Below are 21915 nucleotides of genomic sequence, written 5' to 3' on the forward strand. Positions count from 1 at the left end.
ACACTGCAGTATGGCTTGATATTATCAGGGCATATATCTCTGATGCTGGGTGTCCTTTCTTGATGCATGAGCACAACTAGTTTTCCATCTCTAGTTGATTAAAAAAAATCATCATCAGTGATGTAATATAGCTATTTAATGTCAATATCAGAGCTAAGTTTTTGGGTTCTAACAGTTATTACTGAATTTGTACTGTTTTACATTTATGGTTTCTTCCTGCTGTTTCTAGAAAGTATTTTTGTATCAGCGTCTAAACAATTATGTCACAGCAAACTTTATTGTTAATTACCTTGATTTCTTACAAAAGGCCATGATGCAAAAGTTTCAGTAGGATAATCAATGCATAGGTTTTTTTTTAAAAAAATCAGATTAAGATGTCTTTTAAAATCTGAGCACTACAAAATAAAAGTTAAATAATGAATGAAAGAAAAGTTATATGGGAAAAAATTCCTGTGAGGAATTGTAATTTCTTCCACAATTTGAGTGTGGAATAAACGCTCCCTTTTCTATTAAAAACTCATCTTTTCTTCTAGAATTTATAAAAGTACAAAGATTCTGAAACAGAAGATTTGGGCCATAGCCATGAAGATGTAAGTGGTCAAATTAGGAACAATCCTAACCGAAAGTCTTTTTCCCTTAGTTATCTTAGTCCCTTGCTTCCTATCTTTAATTTCTTTTCTGCTTTATTCTATTTACTTGTAGGTATCTGCAATTCTATTTCATCTTGAATTATAATTTCATTTTCCATTCATCATAAAGCAGAATGAATTTGGAATTTCAGACCACATATCTCGCCAATGGTCATGTTCCTGTTGCTACTTTGTTAAATGTTCCATTTGAATTGAGAATATGTGAAATAGTTTAATAGTTTAGTTTAATGACATTCCTTTCCTATCCCAGTAGAGTTAGATAGATTATAGATCACAGATTTCCAACAAATACATTGTTGATTACATTCCAGATCACACTTTCCAATCAAAGTAGGTTTGATGTTCTTTCCTTGGTTTCTTCTTCCTATTCTTTTCTTTCTCTGGCATTTGTTTCCATTGTAACTGTTTACCTCATTGCTTTTCATTCTATCTAGCTGAACCCACTTTTAATTCTTTGAGACCCATAAGGAATGTTGGACATAAATTATGCAAAGGTATCTGGTCCTTCCATCAGCAGAGTAACTTTCCAAAGGCTTAGAAGCATGAAACCAAATTTGGTGTCAGGGTGCTACAATAAATAATCAAATTCAAAAATGGGTCAGGCACTACAGAAAAACAAAAGTTCACAATGGATCCCTATGGAAGAGGAGGCTGAGCATTGTGTTAGAATATTGGCAATTGCATAATTCTCAGTTCTTAACTATCAATCACACGATCCAGAGTAGAACTATTATTAAAGAGTTACACAGGAGACTGCTTCACCACCTTGTTAAGGAATAATAATAATAATAATAATAATAATAATAATAATAATAATAATAATAATAATAATAATAATAATAATAATAATAATAATAATACAACCATTTCACAGAGTCAACATATTCCCCACAACAATCTGGGTCCTCCATTATAATGGAAACTTAAACTTTGAAAAGAAAGCTCTTGCAAAGTGAGTCTTTGTCCCAGGTTTGTCTTTCTGAGATCCTTGCAATGTTTACTGCTCTTATGCTAGACTGATTATTTTGCTTATTCCTAATTGTTTTTTGCTGATCTGCCTGACGTTACTTCATGTGATCTCATTTGTTTTTCTCTGTTAGTCCATTTTCTATTGTTCAACTCTACACTATTATAGAGCAGTTTTGAACATCCACTTTACCCTTGGCTCAAATTTACAGTATGGTGTAGCATGCAAGCAGTGATGAAAGGGATGGAAATGATTGATGAGTGATGCCACCAAGACATTTCAAACTTTCCTTTGCCTTTGTACTTCCTAGGGACAAAAAAATCTTGCTGTTAATCTCCATGTAGCAAAAAGGCAAAGATTTTGGATACAAACAAAAAAAGCATTCTGCCCCTTTTAATTTCTCATGTCTCTTCCTAGTACTAGGAAAGCAATTTAGGAGGAAACAGTAAATAGGCAAACTAGCAGAAACATGGCTATTAATACATAAGATTTTACAGGGGTGTTTCAGTCTAGCTAGAATATATTTAAGTAAGTCAAATCCTTGATGTGAATCCCAGTTGAAGGTATTCGTAAATGGATTATCAAGCTGTCTTTCATGAATGATTCATGGGCCTTTTGTTTTCATGTATTTTTTTTTCATTTTTAAAAAATATTATAAAAATATTATTTAAAATTGGGACATCTACTTTGTCTGCTGTTCTCTTTCTTTTAAAAATCCAATTATAATCTGGAAATATGATATAAATGTGGCTTATTTATTTCTCTGACTTATGTGGTACACCCTTTTTATTATTTTGTCATTTCCTATTACATACTTTGAGGCACAAAATAGTGTTTTGTGCTCTATACTGTTTTCAGAATTATTATTGAAAAATTATATAGTTATTTATGCTAAATCCCAAGCCTGTTAAGATTTTAGGCTAACTATACATAAATCAATTCATGTATAATGAAAGATTTGAAGGACATCAACCTAAATTAATTCCCTCCCATTCCCAGTGGAAATTTAAAATCTGCTTGCATAATATCAGAATACTGCTATGTGGTTATAATAGAAATGAGGTAGAAATTGTGTTGTAAGGAAGCTCTCTGTTAATGTTAATTTAAGGTAAAATACCTTTTAAAACAGCTACAGAACTGGCTATACTCAAGTCACAGTGGGCCACTGGCTGTGCAAGTTCAAAACTAAGAAAGATAAAATATATTTTCCATTACTGAGCGTTTACAAATTCATGTGCAAAATGATTTTGACTGCTATAACATTAAATTAAATTATGTCTCAGTACAACTAGTTTCTTACCAAAGAATTCTTCAGAACTTGACATTTTTACTAAGAAGTATAAAACCTACAGTTGACCCACACACACAAAAAAAACCATTTTGGAAATATCAGTAACTTCATTATCCAATAAAAACAATGACTCACTGCTAGTAAAAACAAAAACTCTATTATGCAGATCTTAGCAGTTACAGAATTTAGGGTGAAGAACAAATTCTATTCATCTTTATCTGACAGATAACAACAAATTTGGTATAGATTAACTGCCAAATATAAGAGAAAAGATTTCCTTGACAATAACGATACAATGCAGGCCAACTGTTTATATAATTTAAAGAGATAAGGAAAATAAAATTGGACTTATCAATCCAACATGTAAATATAACTTTAGCAAATCTAATCATTGAAATGTTTTCTTAAAATTCATTATAAAACTATCCCAATGCAAAATTCTGTAACATTAAGGAACAATAGCATGGAAATTTTATTTTGCCTAAAAGTGGAACTGAGTCTAGACACTGTTCTTTGTACAGTGCTCTTGTGCATCTTTCTAAGTTCAACACTCATTGAAAGTCAGAATGTTTTCCTGTATTAATTAAAATTTACAGGAAGGAGGCTAGGGTACAGAATGTTCCCTGATCAAAAGACGAATACCCTGAATGTCAGGATTCTGATATTTTTTATGAGCAAGTGAAAATACATGTTTAAGGTAATAATGAGAAATGCCTGTCCTTTCACCTCTTCTTGTTTTGTTTCTGAGCTATCAGTAGCTATTTTTGTTAGATTTAGGAATTGGAACTATATGTTGAGATAGGACAGGCTGCAAAAACCATGAATAGATGTTGCTCCTATTGTTTGCTGGGGAAGTTTCAAAAGTTCTTTATTCCTTTTTAACACCATCCCTTGGCAAATATATTTGTAGGTTGGGTGATAGTAGAACTGAGCATACACTATTAGCCCATCTATTTTAATGTCTTAGGATGAAAATGAGAAAGCAAGAGGCTTCTTTTTAATTCTTATCATATCCTATAGTAGAACAATGGAAAGTTAAATCTAATGGAATTTTCCAAATAGACCTGCTTCTCTTTTTAAAGTTAATAGCAACATAATCTAGTTAATGATGTCCATATTTTGCCAATCTGACTATATTAAAAAATATCTGGGAAAATGATATAGTTAACCTGGTTCACTTTCTATTTCTGGCTACAAACAATTGGAAGAAATAGAGATTATTGGATATAGGTGTTGTAATATATATTTTATACATACCTCTAAATCATTGAAAAATAAATGAGTATCAGCAAGATTAAAAATCATTTCTTCCATGCGAAGTCCAAGAGTCACTGCTACAGGTGGATCCTTATTGGTTTGGAGAGAACAGAAAAGGTACATATTCTCAGTACCATGTAATGGTCAATACAAAGTTTACTTTGTACAATAGACATATATAATAGAAAAATAAAAAACTGCAAATAATTGCACAATAAATTAATAAGAATTCTACATGAGAATGAAATAGGTGTTTTCTTTGTGGAGTGTAATGTTACACTTGAAGCAGAAATTCTTACTATCAAAATCTTGAAACTTAAGTAACTGGAAAGAATGTTAAGGTAGTGAAAACAGGCATTTAAAAATGTATATCATGGTTAACCTAAGATAGAGCAATTACATAATAGTTACAATCTAATTGTTGTAACTAAAATATTACTGTGACTATTAAAATATTGCTATGAAACAAAATACTTTTAAAATCCAAATTAAAGAGCTTATCCAAGAATTACATCCTCAGTGCAGAAAAAAACTTCCAGTTTGTAACCCCATCCCTTGGTAATGATATATAACCAGCAAGAGGAAAAATAATATTCTAATATAATGGGAAATCACTAATGACACAACAGGAAAATTGAATTTGAGTTGGGAGCATGGAGGCCATAAACTTTTGTTAAGGTGTGTGAAAATAAAGTGATAAAAGGTAAAACACCTTAAAGGAAAGATGTAGTGGCTTCCCTTTGTGTTCCCCCTTGGATCATCAGACACAATGAAGAACTGGATTTCAAGTAGTGTGATCACAGCATTCTGCCTAGAGCCATGATGGCGAACCTATGGCACACATGCCACAGGTGGCACGGAAAGCCATTTGTGCTAGCACGCGAGCCGCAGACAAACTTACCTTACTGTGCATGCGCGCAGCTCCCAGCTGATTTTCGGCCTCCCAGAGCTTGAGGACAGCTTCTGCAGTCTTTGCAGGCCGAAAAATAGGCCCATTTCATCACTTCCTGTAATACCGGAAGTGATGAAATGGACTATTTTTCGACCTGCAAAGGCTGTAGAAGCTGTCCTCAAGCCTCTGGGAGGCTGAAAAACCACAGGGAGGCACAGTGCAGGTAAGGGGGTGGTGGCGGGGGATTGTGCGTGCATGCAGAGGGGGCATGGGGGGGGGCACACACATTGCCTTCTAGGTGCTGGCACGTGAGCGGGTGCGCGAGCACAATTTTTGGCACAGGAGCCCAAAAAGGTTAGCCACCACTGGCCTAGAGTATGAAAAATAAGGGGCTAATATTTGCTAAACTGGATGCTTCTGTTAGTGCAAGTACGAAGTGGATGCCATCTAGTTCAGTTTTGTTAAATTTATTTCACTTATTGAAAATCTGAGGACAAGGCAAAGACAATCAATGGGATATATCTATTTTATTTGAATGTTTTTTAAAACTCTGAACTTCACACCTGATTCCTTTTAATAAGGTGGTTAGCATATGGGCCCCTTGTATACTGCATGGAGGGATATATGTTTGAGAGAGCTACTTCAAAAAAGTCACAGTACTTTTTGGAGTTCTTAATTATTTACTAGATCTAGGCTGAAAAAAATCAAGATGACCACTAAATGACAGAAAAAAAGTTTTAATTCTTTGCTATCATCTTTTAGACACCTGGATTTTTGTGTCCTAATCTGATAGTCCTACAGTGACCAACTAACACAATCTCCTATAGGAAGATGTTTGAGAGAGTAATGCCAATGCAATTTCAAACCCTTATAGAAGAAAGTAATCATTAGACCCTACTGACGTTTTGATTCGACTTACTTAGCCATGACCACCCCAATGGTTTACATCAGGGGTGTTAAACTGGTGGCCAGTGGGGCGGATCCATCACATGCAGGCCATGCCCAGTTTAGCAAAGGAGAAAAAAGTCGTGATACATCACGTGATGACACAGTGACGATGCGAGTTTGACACCCCTGATTTACATTAATAATGGAGAGGAATACAAGGAATACAGTCTTGCTGTGACTATTCTTGAACCTTGTCCTTGTTTTCACCATCTAAGAAAAGAAATGGGTCTTTAGACTAGTGTCTCCACATCCCAACATTCAAACCTGCTGTTTATCTGCTTAATTTGCTTACAGCAAAAGAGCAGCAGGTCCTTTAGTTTATCCTCCCAGAAGTGGGAAACTAGCAAGGAGAATCTATATTGATTTACTATTTGCATGCTAATTTGGCCACAAGTAAATTCAACTCAAAATGGCTCTCAATAATAAAATGTTTACTAATACGTTGAGACAGAACAATGAAAACATAACAATTTAGATCAAATGCAATAAATCTTGTTATTTCAAAATTAATTTATTTCAACACCAGTATTTTATATGAACATATGATAAAAGAAGTCCAAGAACAATAAATGTACTTTATTGTATAAACATGATATAAATGCATACAGTATATGGAGCCAATTTTGTCTAGTGGTTGAGGCACCAGGCTAGAAAATGAGAGACCTTGATTTCAAGTTCTACCTTAGCCATGAAAGCCAGCCAGTGAACTTGGGCCAGTCACTCACTTTCAGTCCAACACATCTCACAGGATTGTTGTTGTAGGGAAGATAGGGGGAAGATATATTAGATATTTTCACTGCATTGAGTTATTTGTAAAAATAATAAAGGCAGGATTAAATCAATCAAATATAGAGGAACAAGATTAAGACTACAATATGAAGATGCATTAAAGGATTATATAATAAATGCAAAGCTTAATTGGGCAAGAATCAACTCCTTTCTAACAACTAATCTACATAGATCCTTGATGGTATGGTTATCATCTAGTTCACCCAATACCCAATTCAATCTGTTTATTAAAAAAAAGAAATAGTTTTAGCAGAATAACAGAGTTGATCAACTCTGATCAAGCAGGAGACTATTATTTTAGACAAATTGCTGTCCAATTGCTTCTTAAAAATCTCTAATGATAGAGACCCACAGATTCTGGAGGTAATTCCCTGATTAATTGTTCTCACTATCCTTTTTCACTGTTTTGAGTAGATAAACAAAATAAGGGAAATGCTTATGGCACTTACCTATGAAAATAATCCTTCATCACTTGTTGCTTGCATATACACTAAGAGCTTATTCCCCGGAGACAAATTCCTTGTGTGTCCAATCACACTTGGCCAATAAACTATTCTATTCTGTTCTTTCTTCAGTGGTATTAAGTTTTAAGTAGGTATGCAAAAACTGAATAGTAAGCTTTTCACATCATGTTTGCTGTGCTGTTTCTTCTTTTTAAATAATAAAATGCTGCTTTTAGTTTAAAAGAATGATCAATACTTTCAGATTGGATTACTGTAATGCATTCAGTGGGGAGCTGCCCTTGGAAAGCTCTGGAAGCTAAAATTAGGGAAGAATGTGGCAGCTAGGTTACTGATAGAATTTTGTGGCTCAAAGTCCCAGATCAAGTTACACTGAAGAACATAGTCAATTACATCATCTTTGTGGTTACTATACTCTTTGAGGGGAGAGGAAAAATCCTGCTCTGTGTGTCATACAGTATGGACTGCTACTTGCTGAATTATGGATGTGAACCTTTCCTATCCATCCCACATCTTTGAAAAAAAAAGATACCTTTTTTATAGCCTCTTTCCAGGTACCAACACATTATCGTCTTTCCTTTTTAAGGAATTACTTTTATCTTGCAATATTATTGTTATATTTTATAATGATGAGCAGAATGGAAATATATTAAATACAAAATAAGAAAGCACAGCTGCACACAACTGGAAGAATACAACTGTCACGTTCTGGTGTCCCATGTAAAGAAAAGACAGCAACACAGCAACACATGTGATAATGTTTATCTGGGAACGTGGACCCGGCACAAAGCGACCAACTAGAAAGGAATCAAAGTTTGTGCTACCATGGTTACTTCACCACTCCTTACATTGTGCTCCACTGCCCCATGTTACTTCTCTCCCGTCCCACTGATTGCTTGCTGCCAATACGGCCGACGTAGTCCAACCATGCCCCCAGCCGCCCATCCTGGCTTATCACACCCAGCCTCTTGCTTCCAGCCACAATATGACAATCAGCTGTTTTCCCGCCATCTGACATTCAGCTGTTCTTCCATGATCTGACAATCAGCTGTTCCCTTCACAAGCCAACAATCAGCTGGGTAAAGTCTGCGTCTCCGCTAGCCAGCCAGTAACTCCATGGATGCAGGATCCATGTGATGCAGGCGTGCATCTGGAATGCTGTTTCAGCTGGCGGCTCCTCCCTGCCAGGAAAGCAGTCTGGTGTGGCTGTTGATGCCCATGCGCACATGTCCCAGCTGGCCACCCCTCACCTGCCTGAATGGCGGCCCTGGGCCAAAAACAACTTCCTAGACTGCTATGAAAGGGGAAGAAGTTACAGAAGGATATTCCCTAGGAACTATTTAAAAAATATATTATTTTGGAAATACAAATAGAGGGAATGTGAAACAAAGATTAATTTAAAAAAAATCTATGTAGTAAGTGACCAGAGTAAAAAAGATAACCATCTGGTTAATAGAACAAAAAAGCCAGGAATAGCATTGTGATTAAAATGAAACAGCAGAAAGAATACATGTACCAGGGTAAATATTTGATTGGTAATAACATCCTATAACAAATTGAACAGAGTGGGTTATTACTTCTTCTGTAGATAAAGTGATTGTTGGGCTCCGTTAGTGCTGATAGATAAACTGAGCCCGTCAGCACGTTTGCAAGAGCCGCTGAAGCTTGACACTATATACTTCCAGGATTGTTTAGCTGCATCAAATGCATCGTCGGTGGAGTGGGATGTCGACGGTGACGAGAGGGGAATCCGGGAACCCCCCCGTCCTTTTGTGGCTTTTGGAATCAACTGTAGTGCTGCAATGGATGATGGGGGAGGAGAATCTGGGTATATAGTTTACTTGCGAGTAGGTAGGATTCATAGGCAAAAGATAGATTGCAGAGATGGGAAACAATGGACATATTAGGTATAACCAGATGGTGACCTAGAGGGTAATTAAGGGGCTAATTTGGGGCGAGTACAGGAGATAGGAGCGTTTAGGTGGGTGTGTTTATACCTTTAAATAACATTGGAAGGCAGAAGCTTCCAGTGCTAATCTAGAACGGCATTGTAATGCCGTTCTTGCTAGATGGGAAGTTTGTTGTTTGGCATTAAACACCTTGAAACCTTCTTTCTGCTGTTGTATGGTGGTTTGTGTGCAAATCTGTGAGCTTTCAGAAGACCGGCTGAGAGTGATAATATTCCAATAAAAATAAGAGGTACACAAATTAGTCAAGATCTGATCTGACATATAGGTATCAACATTCTATTCCTATTTGCAATTAAAGACTAAAGGCAACAAGACTCAATTCAAATTGATTTGAAATTCAAGGTTCAACTTGATGAAGTATTTAATTTAGCCTACAATAGGGAGACATCATAAATGTGTCCAGCAAATTCATTTGAAGGCAAAGGTGGATGAAAATAGCAAGGAGGAGAGACACTGCAAAGTATACAGTAAAGTATCTTCAAAGGTTCCACAGCAATACATTTTATAAATTATTCCTTTCTCTTTTAAATGTTAGTGTTATTCTTCTTCTAGAACAACCAAAATGAACATTTTTATCTATTTAAAAGTTAAAATAATAATTGCTTAATTTTATTGCAAAATCGATTACATAACAATTGAGATGTGGATTAACAAAAAAATTTCAATTGCTGCATTAAAAACAAATTTAAAAACAATGAGTAATCAGAGGAAGGAATCACAGTTTTATCAAATTTGGATGGATTTTTATGGTTTACCTCAACAGTAATCGATTATAATATAATATATAAGGCAAATTTGTACATGTATAGTACATTCTGTTTACATTTGTTTGCATTTTCTATATCTTTTCTCTATGCATATTGGATTTATGTTATTTTAATTACATGATGATGCTTGTTAATCATAGTTCAATAAAAATAATTTTTAAAAATTAGTGACATTTTGGAATAATGTGTTATATGCTGATTGTCCAACAATTTTTTAAAAAACAAATCTGAGAAATCTGTTCGTCTGTCTAACCCAATTCAAAAGCCTGATGATGGCAGATGAGATTCTGCTGAAATGTTGCTACAACTTTAAAAGCACAACTACAATGACGTGGGAAAATACCCGAACAAAGCTGAATAGCATACATATAAATACCCGCAAAAACTTAAGAAAACACACACATATATATATTCACTATTGCACATATAATATACAATGCCAATTAAAAATACTCTTAAATATACAGTACATAATCTACCAGCAAGCATACTATCTCAGGTCCACAGGACAAATAGAGAATTTGTCAGAGAGACATAAGAGCAAGGTGATTAAAAAACAACAGTGCAATAAATTTAAGTTTCTCTTTTTTCTCTCCAACCTAATCAAATTCAAGAAGAGTGAAGCAGAAGAAACAGATCACATTACTCCAGTAGAGTTTCCTTTCTATACTCTATCTGAAGGCCCTGAATTTATGATCTGCATCTGAAAATTCAATCTGAAAGGTCAATCAATTCCACACACCCCTCCCCCACAACTGAGTTATCTCTTGGAAGTTTCATACCAACAAAGAATATTTCATTTGAGAAAATAATATTTTTCAAAGAAAGTCAGTTTTGTTCAGCAGTTAACATACCACGCTAGAAACCAGGTGGCTGTGAATTCTAGTTCTGCCTTAGCCGTGAAACCCAACTAGGTGACCTTGGGCCAGTCACTTTCTCAGCCAACTCATCTGAAAGGATTGTTGTTTTGGGAAAAATAGGAGGAGGAAGTTGTGTTGGATATATGCACTATCTTGAGTTATTTGTAAAAATAATAAAGGTTAGCTACAGATAATTAACTAAATAAAATATTTAGTTTTACATTAATATAAGTTTAAAGTAAATTAACTGTTAAGTACCATTTTACTTCTTTGAATATTTAAGCTCATTATATCAAATATAATCAATATTAATCTCATTGTATCAAATTCATGTCAATTCTCCAATCTAGAAATTACAGAATATACTGTATTTCTGTAGCAAATTGTGCAGCTTTTTTTCCAAAGTAATTTATTAATCAAGCATGAGATGAATTCCATCCATTTACCCATACATAAAAAATGAAATGTGAGCAATTATTTTTAAACATATTATAAAAGGACATTAAGAGATAGTAAAGAAATCATCATTTTAATAACGTACTACTGTCAAATTACTCAAAATCCAACAGGGATGGTTCTGTGTTAATCTGCTTTGACTTTTCTTGCAGGTATTGCTACTATAGATATATGGAAAAGCCCTCTCAGGTTATTGGCTCATGGGAATATGGGCCTTATCCAGAGATTGCCAACATTGCAAGAGAGATAAGATCAACTATAACACTTCCCTATATCAAAATACAAATGCTTTGGCTGCATTAGCAGTTGGCACAAATTGGAGCCAGACAGTCTGTCTGTTGACTTCTGTGCTGGATTGGGCCATCTCTACTAGAATGTCCCTTAAGAGACAAATACTCAAAGATCTCAGGAGGCTGAGAAGGAAGCCTGAGCTATGTTAAAAGCTATGCCAAAATTTGAAAGTCATGCAAAGATATCAGAAGAGAATCAAAACTTGTTTAGAGCAACAGAAGTGAAGAAAAGATTTTTTAAGGAGAATTTGGTACCAATTTGATTTCCAAATTGTTTTGTGGGAAATATTAAATAAAGCAACAATCATATTGGATATAGTTTGTACCTAAGCATAAAATGGCGCTTTTCATATGTTAACATTTCCTTTTTTATTGTACCAAATCTCCATAAATTGTTTAGCTATTACAATCTGTGTTAAGTTTTTGTTGGGTTGTGAATGCACCAGGCTGTTTGGAAAGTGTTTGGAATCCTTTCCTTCCTTCCTTCCTTCCTTCCTTCCTTCCTTCCTTTCTTCCTCCCTCCCTCCCTCCCTCCCTCCCTCCCTCCCTTCCTTCCTTCCTTCCCTTCCTTCCTCTTATTAAACATGTTTTTAAATCACTGATTATTTTACTGTAACTTCTTGTTAAAAGCAGAAGTTATGTAGTGATTTGAGTATTTTCTCAATCAATCACAAAATATTTCAATAGCAGTGTTCAGACTGACACCTAAATGCTAGTAAAATAAAGAAAAGGAAGCTGATTGTAGTAAAAAAAAAAACCAGCAAAGCCTTGAGAAGTTATAAGAACAATGGGACAAAGTGTTACTAAGTATCCAGTTAAAGCAATCCTGTATTTAATGGGCTAGGAGTGGGAGTAATCCTGTATTTAATGGGCTAGGAGTGGGAGATATAGGGAATTGTGTCCATTAAAATGAAATGTGTATCATGTATGTGAAGTTATATTACTTGATTTTTATGTAATTAATCTAAATAGTATCAATTGCAATCAAACTTAGTGAATACTGAAGTAAAGTCTGAATGAAAAAAATTCTGTTTAGGACTATTAAAATCAAATTTTTTTATGTACCAGAAATACTGCTAAATACTAAGGGGATGATTCAATGACTTTCAACTTAGCAAATAAATTATTGTACTGCACAATAATTAGGTACAATAAAAGCGCTAGTCACATACCTTTCCATATTTCTGTGCATAAGATCCTGTAAGAAGCGAATGGAAGACAATGATAGTTTCATCCAAATCCCAAACAAATACACGCTGAAAACAAAAGAATCAACAAATCAATATATACAAATAACACAAGAACTAGAGGCAGCTATCCAGAAATATGCATAGCCCCGAACAGACTTGGGGGGGGGGGGGAGGTTGTTATGATTCTGTACTTCAAGTCAAGAAAGATGCTACTAAAACAAAAGGCAGCTGTATAGTTCCAGAAAAAGTTGCAGATGCTTTAAGGAGCTGCAGAGAGGTGATACATGAATACTGAACTACACTCCAAAGCATCTTTTTAACTGCAGAGCACTGCCCAGTCCTCTCGCTGCTTTTTTATATTTGAATTATCAAGCCAAAAATAGAGATTGAATATACACATTCTAAATTTCTTCTTTGTGTCCCACTTTCAAAGAGCTTTGTTAGGTAGAAATATCAAACAGTTATTTTAATTTTTACAACGTATTTTTTTCATTTATGATAAATTGTCATGGTCATATTAAAGAAGGCAATTATGCTTTTTAACAAATGATCAAATATACTATTCTGTGAAATCACACATACATACATACACAAACTCCTTAATAATACATCCCATACAGATGTACTTCGTAATTTGCCTGTTATCTTTTAGCACCAGGAAGAAAAAAGTTTTCTATCTGTTTTCAATCCAATAAAAGATATTTTAAACTTTAATAATTGTTTGAAAGGAGAAGAATGTGTCAGGGAATTTATTCAGGGTGGACATTCGAAGTGCTCAAACTATTTCAAGCTTGAAATAGAGAGGTTTCAAGCTTGAGATAGAGATCTGTAGATTCCCTGGCTTCTCATACTTCAATTACACTCCAAGAGTAGGCATTACGAGGGAAAAAAGAAAATGTTATCAAGTAGCAACTTTATGGAAATAATGTTTTAAAAATTCTTATACAGTATTTAATCTAATTTTGAGTGAACAGCATTTTCTATTAATATGTATTCATTCTCTCTCCCTTCCTCCCTCCCTCCCTCCCTCAAATGGATTACTTTTGACCTTCATATTGCTATTAATTTAAAAGAATGTACCTCCAAGTCACTATCAGGAGGAGGAGATGGGTTATTTTTCCTCCCTCTGCCCCTTGATTTTGACCCAGAACTCCTACACGTTCTTTCATCAAGATCTTTGATTGGAGTTGAAGGGCTCTGCACAGCATCAAACTCTCCTGTAAAATAAACAAACAAACACTTATCAAAAAACAAAGTATTCCTCATTCAATTTTATAGTTTAAATAAGGTACTCCTACACAGTGGTGGGATTCAAATTTTTTTACTACCAGTTCTGTGGACGTGGCTTGGTGGGCATGGTAGGGGAAGGATACCATAAAATCTCCAGTCAGAGGTGGTATTTGCCGGTTCTCCGAACTACTCCAAATTTCTGCTACTGGTTCTCCAGAACTGGTCAGAACCTGCTGAATACCACCTCTGCTCCTAAAGCTTTAAATGGACAATTTGGATTATCTGTAAATCCCTAATTATTCAAGAGGAATGAACATAATCTGCTTATTGAAATTCCTCACCTTCTTTAACTACGAGTATTTGCCAAACTACAAAGATTGCATAAACAAATTTAAAGGCAAGCGTTAGAGGATATCGTAGGAGTATAATCTCTCATATAACCATATCTGAGCAGTCTTATCTTTTAAATTAGAAACAAATTTAAATCAATCAATCAATTTTCCATACTATAGGATGTACAGTTCTGTTCCAGGATAGGGGTCCTTTAACATTTCGTCTTTCAAATATTATGCAATACCTACTTCCTAAAGGTCAAGAACTAAGTGGAACATGCCCAAACACTTGTTTACCAAAGGAACTCCCATCTCTGAAACTCTAGGAGCAGATGCGAAGGCCACCAAGAAATAGTTTTTAGCATTACAGATATGAATGAAACGTAACACTCTATTGTGCAGAAATAGAGAAAGTATTCAGATTGAAAATGTCTACCACAACATAGTAAATGATTTCTATCTATGAGTAACCTTACTTTTTAACTTTATAGTCTAAGAGAGTAACAAATGCAGACAGTTCAGCATTAACTCTTTTCTGAAGAGCAGATTGCAAATTAAGACTCCCTGACTTTGTATTCTATTTGATGAGTTCTTCCCCAGATGGTGTATCTTCTATGAGCTTTATACTCTATTACCAGAAGACCTGGAAACTAGCAGGGTAAAATACATTAGAGTTTATCAGTAGCAGCAGCTACAAAATAGTTATATGGTACATTTCTGGATGCAAATCTTTGAGATAGCAATAGCAATAGCATTTAGACTTATATGCCGCTTTATAGTGCTTTACAGCCCTCTCTAAGTGGTTTACAAAGCCAGCATAATGCCCCCAACAATTTGGGTCCTCATTTTAACCACCTTGGAAGGATGGAAGGCTGAGTCAACCTTGAGCCTGGTGGGATTCGAACTGCCAAATTATAGGCAGCTAGCTGCAGAAGTAGCTTGCAGTACTGCACGCTAAACACTGCACCACAGAGGCTCTACAGAGATAATATTAAATCAGAAATTCTTCTCAAACTGGAATGGCTGAGGCTGTTAATACTGTCCAGATCTGAAGACATTTCCCCTTTGATCTTGAATGGGGTGGCACTTCCATTCAATGGTGATATACAGTTTGGGAGTTTTCTGGACTCATAGCTCCTGCTTGATAAACAGCTGTATCCAAGAGGGCCTTTGTCCTGCTTCATCTGAGCACTGGCTCTACCCTTTCATGGATTGGGATGAGGGACGGAGGAACACTTCAAATAGCCCCTCAAGCTCTGATCACTTCATGGCTTGACTACTTCAATGTGTTCTACATGGGATTTTGCAATTTCCCCAATATCTGACTAATTCCCATCCTTCTGGCATTTTGAAGAGCCCTCCAAATATGACTTGTCATGTAGGCCTTTGGCGAGGATGATTAATGCAGTTTTCTTATTTTTTGTTACTCCCAAACCTTTTATCTTTTGATATCTTGTTGGGTACTAAAGAGTTGATTCGTGCTTAATGGATTTTTGCTGATTAAGACTGGATGAGATTTGTCAAATTTATACCGGAGTCTGTTTTCATGCACTTAGGTACACTTAGCTACAATTAATGTTCACATGAATCTATACCGTGATTCTAAATGACTGGAATAAAAATCAATGAATGGTACCTGGTTGGGTAGTAAGACCTGGAAGGGATTCTTGGAGCTGGTATGTTGATGAGGATGAAGAGGTACCATCTGTGGTGTTATTTGACGTCATGTATGCTCCGTATGTTGATGTTGAATAATACTGTGGATATTGATTTTGGCTGAAAGCTGCATATGATGGATAATCCTAGAATGTTACAAACAATATTTTAATGAAGACTAATACCTTTAAAACTACATCATTTTTAACCTAGATAGAAATAGGACAACAGTCTTGTCCAAATCAATTGCCAAATCAAGTTTGTGCTTTATAGACAAAAAAAATCATACCTGTTGTGAACTATTGAAGTTTGTAGAATTTGATACTGAATTGTTTGCATAAATAGTGGAGGATGGTGTAAAACTAGAACCTAGAGTTAAAAGAATAATTCCCTATAAGAGCTAAGCAATACATTATTCAAAATTCATACATATAAGAAATGAAATTTTCAGATGAAAATTAAGAGTATATAATTAGAATATGCACTTATCTCACCTCAATTTTTTTTAAAGAAAATTTGATATACTTAACTATAGCTTAGTATAGTATTATTTGTAAAGAACATGAAGTTTAAAAATTGAACAAGCTATCAATAATATTTGTAATTGCTTTTATATATTCCACATATTCATCTTTCATAAACAGCTTGCTATCAAGCTTCACAGAAACACTGAAAACAGACATTTATGTATCAGCAAATCTACTCCATTTCAAAGCTTGTCCTTTCTTGATCCCCAGACTTTCCTTTTCTTTAATACAGCTGTTGCAAACTACTCGCAAAATACATTGATAATAGTTTGGGAGGTACAGGATGTTTAATGTAGTTTCAAGGATTAAGAGAACTTCTAGTCCACGAAATGACCATATTTAAGATGGCCATATCATTATCAAACAGAGAGTAGCTCATAACTCTCCAACATTCTCAACATAAATAGCTAAGGAGTAGAATCATGGTGAAGACAGCAAAAAGATGTCTTCAAATATTTAACAGCTAAGGCTGAGAAACCTGTTGTCTTGGGTTGTGTAGAATCTCATTTTATTGTTTTTGGTAATCTCTCTCCTCCAAGGTGCTTTAAACCATGGGCATTTTTTTTGGTATATGAGCATATGAAAATTGTATTGTGAGCCCTGAACCAGGCATATCACTATTAAAAAACCCACAAAGAAAACTCTGGAAAATCTTCTCTAAACTCAGCCTTGACTACATCTTGTGACATGCAAATTGGACTACTGAAATGCAATTTGCGTAGGGCTGTTCCTGGAAGTTTCAACTGGTGTATTCATGCCATTTACTCAGCACATGTGAACCACTGCCCCATGAGTATATTGGCTTTCTTTAAAGTTCTTCATGGCATAGGACTGGGTTACATAAGGGATTATCTCTCCCAAGTTGTTTCTACCGGTCCGATTTGATTTTGGGCAGGAAGGACATGCTCTGGGTACCATCAGCTGAGGAGTGTCAGCTGGCAGGGCCCAGAAGATGAGTTTTTGCTTAATTCCCCTGAAGTTAGATTGGCCTCATCCTTGTTGGCCTTTTGTCAGGTGGTGAAGACCTGGTGTTGAACTGGGCGCGTGTGGGTTATAGCTCATCTCTTGGTTGTATGGATGACTGATCATGACTGGCTGCTACATGTTTTTACTGCCTATTACACATAAAAATGAGTTCGGACACTATGTAAATTTAGTGAACGAATATTTAATGTAATGTGGTTTTACTCATTTTACAGCCTCAATAAGCCTCCCATCTTCAGTACCATCTTCAACCACCAAAATGTTGCTTATCCTTGTTGATGCTGTTAAAACAGAATCTAATGTTCCAATATAGAGTGTTCTAATGTGGAGACATGTTCATCCTACTCACATTTCTATTCCCAACCACTAAACCAAAGTAACAGAATATGCATGATGATGTCATAACATAAAGTCTGTGCTTTAATGCTTGTGTCATAACACTATATTTAACAAGTTCTGTTTGCCCTGTGATATGTATTTTATCACTTGCCATACCTTCCCAAATACCTCTGGATCTACAAGCATTTTATTATTGAAACTTTTGGGAACTGAATAGAGTTTAAATTTAAAAACCCATTATAGCTGCTTTTTGTCAGGGTACAGCAGTACATAAATATAAAAGTGCCATAAATATTAAAAATATTAATTTTGTGCATAGTATTACAGGCCAAGAATTTTTAAAAGATGCACAAATTATACAGAGATACGCTCAAGATATGGATCCCCAAAAACTATTTCATATAGGCTTTAGTTATGATTATTGCCATTATTATTCTCATTATCAATCAATGATTTATTACTATCAATGAATATTTTTGAACATTTCTAATAATTTTGGTAAATAACTCTTCTATAAATTTTAAATGTTACACTAAATGTGTAAAAATATCAACTGAATTATCTAACTAAAATTTCAGATCATCATAGCTTTCTTTTTTTTAATGTAAAAGACTCGGACCAATAATAAATTTTATCCACAAAACTTAACAATTATGTAAGAAATGTATGAATCTTAAGAAAATTAAAAATCTACAAAGAATTACTCACCTGGCATTTGGTATGAGTATGGTGCTTGGCCTGGCTGTGGTGTGGAGAACCCTGGGCTGTAACTAAGACACCCAGTCTGCAATGGTGATTGTGTTTGTGAAAGTCCACTTTCTGTCTTGATGCCCGGCAACATTACACCCAAATCTGTGTAAGAAATTAATATTCAATTCATTCTTAACAATGAAGCAGAGAGGGGAAGCTTAGAAATTCCATGATGCCAAAAATATTCATAAGAAAATAAAGAACAACTGGAAGTTAAATACCGTAAGCGGGTAGGCTGTAAGGTTGCCCAGTCTGTGAGTAGGCTGTATACACTGCTGGTTGTTGCATTCCTGAATACTGGGTCTGACTGGCATAGGCAGACATTGTTTGAGCTGCTGGAGTAGAAAGAATATGTGGATAGGGCCTAAACAGCAGGAAAGGGAGAAAAAACAATCAGTCATATAAGATAATATACAGATTGTTGATTCAAGCAATCATGCCTTAGTAATTCCAGTGGATTACTGAAACATGTTCTACATGGAATAGCACTTGAAAAGTTCTTGGAAGCTGTAGTTGATCCAGAATGCACTGATAGGGGCAGCTTTTGGCATTTCTCATTATAACACATAACAGTATTTCTCTGCAAGTTGCACTGGCTTCCAGTGGGCTTCTAAGTGCAATTCAAAATGCTGGTTATTACCTATAAAACCATACATGAAATAACAGCCAGGTTATTTGTGGGTCTGGCTACTACCCACCAAGTTTAGCAACAAGGGCATGCTCCATATGCCTTCTATCAAACAATTGTATCTTATTGAACCTAAGAGTCGTGATTTCTCTATGGCAAGCACCTGCCTTGTGGAACAGTATCCCTCAAGAAAACAAGATCTATTAGATTTTCATAAGGCACCGAAGACATATCTGTTCTTACTGGTGTTTGGAACAAGATTAGGCAAGCTCTATTGTTTTTATAAGTTGGGATTGCTGTTTTGACTGTGGGCATGAGGCTTTAGACCAGGGATGTCAAACTTGTGCTGGCTAACCCCACCCTCAGTTTAGTGAAGAGGAAAAAAGTCATGATATGTCATGTGACGACATGACGCTGCAAGTTTGATACCCCTGCTTTAGACTGTAAAAGGTAAGAACTAGGAATGTATAGTAACTAAAGTGAAGGATTACTAGCAATTGTATTTTTAAGAATTATAAGAAATTTACAATAACATCTCAAATGTTGGAACTGAAATGTATAATTTTATATTTATAATTGAATGAGAAAATGACACAAGCATGAGTGTGTTAATAAATGGTAAAAGTTAATACTTGGGTCCAAGTGTTGATTTAAGAGGTATTTCAAAATATATGTGGATCCACACTTGGAAATTGAATGAATCTTTACTATTCCAGCCCACTTGGTCTATGAGTCCAAATTAGATTAAAAAAAGTTTACTGGATGTTTGTAGATATAGAAAATATATGATAGGGTGTAAAGGTTTGAATTTTGGAATTTATTACCCAAACATGGAGTTGAAGGCTGGTTGTTCAATGTGATAACAACAACGTATGACTGAAGTAATGCATGCATGACAATACACATTGTGCTGAAGAAATACTGGCAATCATTTGTCTGAAATGGTATTGGGTTTCCTGCCCAAGCAGGAGGCTGGACTAGAAGCCCTCCAAAGTCCTTTCCAAATTGGCTATTTTGTTACTCAACACTGAATAGAACAAATATTTGGTTAAGGTTTTTAAAAATTAAATGTGGAAAGGATGGCTATAGTGATGTTAGGGGTGCATTGATTGGGGACTTGAATATGGAAGTAAGTTTGTATGGAGATGGTGCTGTGCTATTAGCCGAGATTGAACAATTTCTAGTAAATACTAGATTGACTGCAGGATATAGCAAGGGATACGGTTCTGAAAATTAATGCATCAAAGACTAACATAGCTGTGTTTGTCATGAAAAATGAGATGAATGAAAAATAAATGATTTAAACTAAATTAAGTAATTTAAGTCTGTTGTAATCTATTTTACTATACAGGTTAATGTATTTCTATCAATAAAATTACCTACAAATGCAATAATGAATTAAAACGGCTATAAATTATATATAGGCACATTAAAACAATAAAGTACATACAATAATATAATAAAGACCTTAAATTCTGCAACACAGTCCTTAGATATCAAATGTCCTGGGGAATAGCAATGGTTTTACTATGCACTTAAGTAGTGAGGAAATTGATGTGTGAGTAGTTAATTTACACAAGAAACTCAAAATCTTTTACAACTATTATCCAATTGGGCAAAAGATACAAAAATAAGATTAATAGAGGGCTATGCCTAACCATAACCAGATTTAGAGATATATACAATATGGTGCCATTCTTGACACCATTACTTCCCCTAGTCTATGCGCCCCAGATTCAGTCAGCAGGATTTCATCATCCTCCAAGCTTGTGTGCTTTCTGAATAGTTGTGGTAGTAATGATTGGAGTATACAAATCCAGAAAACAATGATGCCAGTGCACATAACTCAGAATTTTAAAACTTTGATTCTTCATATAAATAAATCACTCTAACATCAACGGCATCTAACCTAGCAAGAAATGAGTTTAAACTGAGCCAAAGTGCAAATCTCCATATAACATTGCATTTTATGCAAACCCAATGTAGTTTCAAAATTTAAACCAATATTTAAACCGAGTACTGATATACAAATAAAATATTAGGATATGCATGCAAACTAACTTGGAAGGATATAGCTGCGGTGAGTATTGATGTGATGATCTTGGACTGTAGCTGTTACTTGTTATCACTGTAAAACAGAAAGCATTTACAATGTTCAATTTATCAGCTGTTAAGATTTTTTAAAAGGCTAACAATTTTTGAATATTCTAAATAAAATTGGTAGCATTGTGTTATTCTTCATAATTTTTACCAGGAAACAACTAATGCATATAGCACCTAACTTTGTATGATCTACTTTCCACACTAAGCTCAGATTCAAAAGCTCTTGTGCACAGAACTATATGTTGCAAAGAAAACTAGTTTAAAAAAAAGAAAATGAAGCATGGGTATCTACAAGCCCATGTTACTCAAATCAAAATGACAAAAGCAGTGTGGGATCATAGACACTGCTCATTTTGAACCAGTAGCACTGTTTTTTGTCTAGTTTGACACATCTCATCCCCCTGCTAATACTGTTGAAAGGATTCATGAAAATATTTTCGCATTTCTTTGGATTTTGGTTAACAGCGTTGTTCTTAGCTAGGGCAATGGATTCTGGCTTATGTTGACAGTGTTTATCTTATTATTTCCACATATAAAAATACAATATTTCATGAAGTGAGAATGAAAGCAGCACTAAT

At 35.0% G+C, this 21915-nt stretch overlaps 1 protein-coding gene across 14 annotated transcripts in view; it reads right to left on the reverse strand.

Annotated features, from left to right (window-relative positions):
* EYA4 (EYA transcriptional coactivator and phosphatase 4) overlaps nucleotides 1-21915 on the reverse strand; it is a 108421-nt gene that overhangs the window by 16965 nt on the left and 69541 nt on the right. For all 14 annotated transcript variants that reach the window (XM_087971417.1, XM_026666129.2, XM_026666130.2 and 11 more), the window contains 8 exons: nucleotides 21296-21362; nucleotides 18828-18970; nucleotides 18565-18708; nucleotides 16296-16375; nucleotides 15987-16152; nucleotides 13869-14005; nucleotides 12771-12854; nucleotides 4166-4255 (listed from right to left, as the gene is read on the reverse strand). In XM_087971417.1, the coding sequence (XP_087827543.1) occupies nucleotides 4166-4255; nucleotides 12771-12854; nucleotides 13869-14005; nucleotides 15987-16152; nucleotides 16296-16375; nucleotides 18565-18708; nucleotides 18828-18970; nucleotides 21296-21362 (911 nt within the window). The remainder of the gene's footprint in view (nucleotides 1-4165; nucleotides 4256-12770; nucleotides 12855-13868; nucleotides 14006-15986; nucleotides 16153-16295; nucleotides 16376-18564; nucleotides 18709-18827; nucleotides 18971-21295; nucleotides 21363-21915) is intronic.

This window comes from Notechis scutatus, chromosome 1 (genome assembly GCF_049901735.1).
Source record: "Notechis scutatus isolate UNSWTSFEM ecotype Mainland chromosome 1, rNotScu1.2, whole genome shotgun sequence".
NCBI lineage: Eukaryota > Metazoa > Chordata > Lepidosauria > Squamata > Elapidae > Notechis > Notechis scutatus.